The sequence below is a fragment of the Aptenodytes forsteri genome, unplaced genomic scaffold, assembly GCF_000699145.1.
Source record: "Aptenodytes forsteri isolate BGI_AS27 unplaced genomic scaffold, ASM69914v1 Scaffold288, whole genome shotgun sequence".
In the NCBI taxonomy this organism is placed as follows: domain Eukaryota; kingdom Metazoa; phylum Chordata; class Aves; order Sphenisciformes; family Spheniscidae; genus Aptenodytes; species Aptenodytes forsteri.
Genome location: NW_008794746.1, coordinates 487,404 through 494,442, shown reverse-complemented (window position 1 = coordinate 494,442; position 7,039 = coordinate 487,404). Strand labels below are relative to the sequence as shown.

The 7,039-nt window shown below is 37.6% G+C and overlaps 1 protein-coding gene across 1 annotated transcript in view; it reads left to right on the top strand.

Moving 5' to 3' along the window:
* Positions 1 to 7,039, top strand: part of PHIP (pleckstrin homology domain interacting protein) — a 109,274-nt gene that overhangs the window by 45,498 nt on the left and 56,737 nt on the right. Inside the window, exon 11 of the mRNA XM_019470690.1 lies at positions 5,793 to 5,921. Coding sequence (XP_019326235.1) covers positions 5,793 to 5,921 — 129 coding nt within the window. The remainder of the gene's footprint in view (positions 1 to 5,792; positions 5,922 to 7,039) is intronic.

Genomic DNA, 7,039 nt, shown 5'->3' with positions numbered 1-7,039 from the left:
CTCTGCCTTCTTCCCACATGTCTTATGTTTCTATATAAATCAATGAGAAAAATTGGGAACCCCCATGGAGGTGATCGTAGTAATGTATTTCATAATGGCAATGATGTCTAGTTTTTGTGAATTTGGACACACACATCCCATGTTAATGACTGAATGTTTTTAGTACAGTGTAATCCTTGTTTTGCTTAGAATTTACTGTCAGCGTTACAGCATCAACTGATTCAGGTCAAAAGGGTTTCTTCCTGCAAATTGTCAATCAAGCAGAGGCTACTAAGTTGCAATCAGATTTTTCTGTGTGCTCCTGCTCCTTCAGAGAGCTGGTTTTAACTCTGTCCTTTATTTTTAGCTTTGAGTGGACACTTCATTACAGGCAATTCCTATGCTATGCCTCCTTGTGTCTGTGTATCTTAATGTTTTTCCTACCCCTTCTTCTGAAGTCTGATCTTTCACTGATCTGTGTGATACGGTTCCTTACTTTCTAATGCTACTTCTACTTTCAATGCAACCTGATAAACTCTGAAGCCCTAACAGCATTATCATATCAGTTACAACGTTGTTTCCTTTTTGTTAATCAGTAAACCTGCATGGCCTACCTAGATCTTTGTTAATAACTACTTGATTAGTTTTAGCCTAAATGGCATACCAAAAAATTGGAGTCCCTGTCAGAAGAACAACATGGAAGATCAGATTCCATCTAGGACAGCTCAGCAGAATGCTCTGTACATGGATTTTCTGCCACATGAGGTGATTTTTTGGCCTAATGTATGAAAAGGCATACTGCTTGCTCATATGGATAATGTATTGTAATCTCCAGTGTTAACTAGAGATTTAAAAATGGTTATTTCTTATGTTGTGGCCTTCATAAAGTCTGAAGAGACTTCCAGTTTTGCTGGGATTATGTGGAATTGTATTTTTAGATCAGGTTTTGTAGTCATCTGAAATACAGAATGACTTAAGATTATAGATGCGTTATTTTTGAAACAGTGTGTAGTCCTACTGAAATGTTTTTGAAATTTTTGAGAGGTTCCACCTTTGAATAATACGTAAGAGCACATCCTGAAGAGGAAAGCCAGCATAATGCTCTAGTAGTCCAAGTAGAAGCCAGTACTGAGTTTGCAGGATGTTTATTTAGAAAATTTTCCTTAAAAAGAAAAAAGAAGCTGTAAATACTTTTTGTATAGCCTTTATATAACTTCAGGCATCCACAGGGTGGGTGATCTGTCAGATCTTTTCATTGATATGTTTATCTTTCAAGACAAATACAGCATTCCTGAATGAATAACTGACTTGGATGGTAGGAAGATAGAAACATGTTTAATATACATTTTACTCTTAATTTAATTACTTCTTGTCCTCTTCCTACCATTTGATCCTTTGTTGTTATTCTGGAAGCAGTGTAGAAGCCCTGTTGATTTTGGTATTGGGTTTTGGTTTGGTTTTTTTTTAAACTGGCTTAATAAAAATTAAGTGTTCTTTTCCACTCCTACAAATCTGCAGCAACCTCTCCTAACTTTGCAGAAAGTCCGCAGATTTTTTTTTTTTTTTTTTTTGGCTTACCATGGAAGCATGCTGTGATCGGAGATTGTTCCTTAAAGCAAAGGAGAACATAAACCTGCAAAGGAACTTCAGAATACTTGGAGACTGATTTGACTTGAGCAGTTATGTAGTTTCATCACTTATGAAAGAGGTTATATGTTTTAATAGCAATTAGTTAACTTTGCTTTTTTGCTAGCTTTAGAAAGTTGTTCTGGCATACCATTGTTGTGATTGATAGAATCTAAATTTCAGTTTTCAAGTTTGAATGTTGCTTGTAACTAATTTTCATTTGTTCCTATGCATTTAGGTAGAGTAGTTCTCTTCCTGCTAAAGGTCTTTTTTGTATATGCATACAAAACAGTCCCCTTTCCTTAGTGTCCATGTGAAGAAGCTGAGCTCTTAGGTTTTCCATTATCATGATGAGTGGAAACATTTCTCTGTAGCTGTTCCACTTAGAATTTACTTATCTTGAACATGGGAAGCAAGAATTAATGTGTATTGCTTTGGAAGAGTTTGTTCTTACCATTGTCTGCTTGTCTAGCATGTGTGCTTTTTCTTTTCTGGATATACTTCTGGTATGTTTTAGGATTATAGTTTTCTTTTTGTTGTTGCGTTACATGTGATGCATTGCAATGAATGCACAGTGATCTTTCTCCCTGTGTTTCCAAGTAATTGAGTCGGTCTCTTAATGTGAAGGACGAGAGAGAATGTTATCTACCTCAGGCTAGTAGAGGATTAGTTCACTGACTTTTTAAACAGTGCCGATGACTTGCATTGGAAGGCGTTATAGAGATGCATAGTGTTACTGTGTGTAGACTGAGTTCCATTATTTTTTCCGGCAGTAAGTGTGTTAGTAAGTTATTTCTAATAATCTTCCTAGGTTCATGGCCTATTACATTTTGTCCTGTTGGCTTTTAATTGCTTCAGTCGATACAATTTGTGCTGTGTCCCAAATCTGTTCTCGGTGGATGATTTCCTAATGTTCACGGGCTCTTATTTTTTCTATAGTCACTAACAGAAAGGCCTGGCTTGAGGAACTTCACTGATAACATCCTTTTAGTTCTGTATGTCTTTCCAAAACCAATAACTGTTATCCTTTCTTTAGCAAGTTTACCGACTCTGCATTTCTCCTACTAATCACAATCTGTTCCATTTGAACTAATTTTTCAGTGCCATATCATGGCTGTGAAATCTAGCTAGGTTGAATGAATTGTATTTTCTTGGTATAAAAAAAAACCCAGTTATTTTACTGAAGAAAGTCTGCTAAGTTTGTCTGGTACTCTACTCTTAATTAGTTTTCATTTTACTTGATTTTTTTTTTTCTTTTTTTGTCTCCGATGTCTTTTCTTAAAAACTAGATTTTAAGTCTTTCATACTATCTATTGATAACAGGTCAGAAAGTCTTATTATTGAGGTGGTACTACTCTGTTTTCATACAACAAATTATGGATCTAAGACGTGTTACTTTGTGTACTAGTTCACAACTCTATTTTCCCTGCTTTGAGGGAGAACAATAAGCTCTCTTCAAAACTGGGAGGAAAAGAATAACTTCCCTTTTTCATTCTTTTATATCATCAACATTCCTCCCTTCGTGATGTACCAACGTCCATCTGTTTCCTTGCTAGTGAAAATGCAGGCAAATGTTAACTTAGTCCTCATTGTAGAGCATCACTGGTTCTTCCCTGTTTGTGGCTGAAGAATCCTTGCTGCTTGCTTTGCTACCAGCAGTATCTTAACACGTTCACTCTTGGCAACCCTTTGTTGGGACAGCCCTTAATTGACCAGTGATTTTATGTTCTCATGGGTGGTCTCTTCCCTTCACCATTGATATCCTTTCATTCTGCAGGGAAAGGTTCCAAACAGAATAAACAGTTTATCTTCTTTGGGATACGGTCTTCATATAGTTCTTCCATCTTTGATTTAAAAGGAATGGAGTGGGAAAAGCAGCTTCCTTCTTGCTCGAGTCCCTTATCAAGCTTGCTGAAGTTACAGCTTCACTGATTTGCTACAGCTTCCCCTTTTGCAACTTAACATTTGGTTTCTGTTACAAATGACCAAATCCTCTGTGTTAGCTTTATTATTGAAGAAATTCCATTGTAAGTGTCACTTATTAATCCCAAAATATTTTTGTTTAACAAAAATGCTACTGGGTAGCACACTCTGGCAGGCTTTGCCCTTTAATTTGTAATAGTAATTATATCTTCGAAGCTTATCCCCAACAGTAATTTTTGTTCTTATAATATTAAGGATCTTTATTTCCAAGTAATTGTACATCAGATTTGAGGGGTTGTACTAAAAGGTCTTACTGCTGTCCTTTCCAAAAGCACTTTTTAAACCAGATTCTGGCCACATTTAGAGTAAAGCTATTTGCACTGTGCTAATCACTGAACAGTAGATCACTATTCCTTTGCTTTGCGTAAGAACGGAGTGTTTCCCACCTGCCACTCTTAATTCCCAGAGGTTTCTTGAAAATGGTCCATCCAAACCATTTCTTTCTGGGAAGGATTAAAAAAACCCATCATCTTAATAGTCTGATTTTTTCCTTCAATTTCTTATTTTTCCCCTCACTATGGTTAGCAAATAGTTCTTCCCACAACATGCCTTGTTTTCTGTGTAAAGCAAAAAGTTTTCAAATCTTAGGCTCTAGGAGAACCCTGAAATTCTATTTCTGAAGGACTTGAATGTTAGGAAGCTTGATACTTTCATGTTTCCTTTGTTGGAGGAAGGGAAAGGGAACAGAAATATCCATGTAAGTACTCCTTTTCCAGGTTTTTACTATACACCTGCAAAGCTTATTCTTGGGCTGAAGTTCCTTCTCCTTTCCACCTGCCTCCCCAAACTGTCTCCCTTTAATACAGTGAGCTTTTTACATAGAAAAAGCAGCACAAAGTTGTAACTTTGCCTTGGTTGTTGGATCTTGCTTAGCCTAAATTAATTCTGCATTCTTAGCTGTTGTGATGGTAGTGTCACTCGCTTGAAACTCTGTTTTTATTTTCCATCTCTTTCTGTAGAATACTTCTCTTAAAAATTAATTTCTTCTGGAATAATGGGCAAAATAGAACATAAAACTTGCATTGGTTTATCTTCCTCTTTTGCTAATCCAGAAACTAATTTGACTTTTATGGAAAGTACCTGTAGCAAGAAAGACCTTTTATCAAAACACCTGAAAGCACTGGTAATAGGTGTAGCAGCCTCTGCCATTGGGGGGGTGTGCAGGGGTAGGGGTGTGGGTGTGGATGTGTTGTAAGACCCTGGGCAAAAGATTGAGACTTCTTGCCTTTGTCTCAGCCTGTAAGATAGTGAGAACAGTACCTACCTCACAGGTTTTTCGAGGCTTGGTTCGTTAACTTTATAAAATAATGCTGATGGCCTCTGGAAGGTGCTATAGAAGTGCATAGTGTTACTGCCTGCAGGCTGAATACCACTGGTTTTTCTGGCAGTATATAGGCCTGCCGCAGTTAGGGAAAGAATTTTGTTTGGTGTCTCTTTAAAGAAAATGCAACAGTGCTTTGCTGGGGAGAATAGAAAGGGGCTTTCTGAAGAGGTGCTGAAGACATGAAAATTCAGAGTGGTGATTGGTCACCTCTGCTTGATTGACAGGTTGCAGGGAAAAACAAAAACCCATTTGTTCTGGCTTAATGGAACTGGAAAACAGAAAATGAGTATCAGGTAAAAATTCCTTTTTTAAAATCTTTGCAGTTCTCCTTTAAAAAGCGGAGTTTTTACACAAATCTACACCTCCCCCACTCCAATAAATTAGGAGTAGGAATTACAGAAACAGGCAGTTGCTAAGTTGTGTAATGTGGGTTGTCTATGTCAGTGCGTTTTCTAGCAGGCAGGTGTTCTGAAACACCGCAGCAGCCAATGCTACTGGGCTAGCTTAGCAAAAAGGCAGAGGATCGAAAGGGTGTAGTGACTAAGCCCTGAACTGGACCCAGCTCTCTGGTTAGGCTCATTAGCAGGACGTTCAAGGGGAAGCTTTTATTTTCACTTCCTATACTGTGCCTGCTTTGTGGATAAAGTCTGTCAGTTTCTACTACTATCAATTTGGCATCTTTCATGAGCATTATTACAAAATTCACTGAAAAGTGAATAGCTAAAAAGTAAACTATGTTTTAAAGTAACTTCCATCTAGCAGTATACTGTCTTACAGATTTTATAATAAATTTCAACATCAGCACCACAGTTTTGAGAATCATAATTGAAAATGACTTATTTCTGGTAACTTAATTATTTTGTATGTTGATGTATTTCAGATTGAAGGACAAGGACATGGTGCAGTTTTTGACTGCAAGTGCTCTCCTGATGGACAGCATTTTGCATGTACTGATTCTCACGGTCACCTTCTGATTTTTGGCTTTGGTTCCAGTAGCAAATATGACAAGGTACAGTGCAAGATGAAAATCAAAATGTTTGTCTGTGTTGAATGCATTTGTGCAAACTTTCCTTCAGAGCTTCATTTCAAGAGGGTGTATCTTAACACAATTTTGAGCCTTTAATATGGGATGTTTCAGATTCCTGTTGTTGACGTTGAGCTTGCTTTCACTGTCTTTTTTTAAACTATGGAAACATGCTATTAAGCTACTGTTTACATGGGAAGTTCAAAACAATTTAACAGAAAAACATTAAAAAAATTACCTAGTCACTGTCTACTCAAGTGACAAGGTTACAAGTGTCTACTAACGGATCCACATGGATAATGTGAATAAACTGCAGTGGAATTGATAATAGTTAAACATTTTGCTTTTAAATATTTTCCTGGTTCCTAAGACCAAAAAAGGGGGGTGGGGTGGTGTAATAGAACTAATTCCTTCTATCTGTATTTAAACATTGCATAGCCTGGGAGATAATTATTTACAGTAATCATACTATATGTTCTAGTGATACAATTTTATGTCTGCTAATGAAGTTCTGCTGTCATGGATGCCTTGGTGCTTACACAGCAGTGTTCCACCATTACTGTGTAATTAAAATACTAGATCTTTATTCTATTGTCATAGTCTACATTGTGTATTCTAAGTGTGGGTGTCTGGCCGCAGACTGTCATGACTGTAAAGATATGTGGTGTTTGGGTTTTTTCCTCTGTCGATGAACATGCCCTATGAACCATACAGGTTACCTGGTTTGGAGTGCCCACAAGGCCCTAATTCTTCTTTTACCACCCAGGGAAGAGGTGAGGTGTGTCTCTTCTCCCTCTTTCTAAGACTTAAGGAGACATATCTGCTCCAGGATTTTAGTCTCTGCTTCTGGTAGCTGATATTTGAAGGTTGCTGGTGAAGTGCTGGCTTCTGGATCTTGCCTCCTGCTTTGGATCTTTGGACTCAGGCTGGCCTTAAAAGCATTTTGGCAAACAGCAATGCAGAGGGGCCTGAAGAAGGGAGAGCAAAAGGAATTTTAATCTTTGTCTTGTAAGCCACTGCATTTCTTTCTGTAGTCTTCCAGCTCTTATTTTGATGCTAGTTACAGTAGCATTTGCATATTGAGGATTTCCACCCCCACCCCC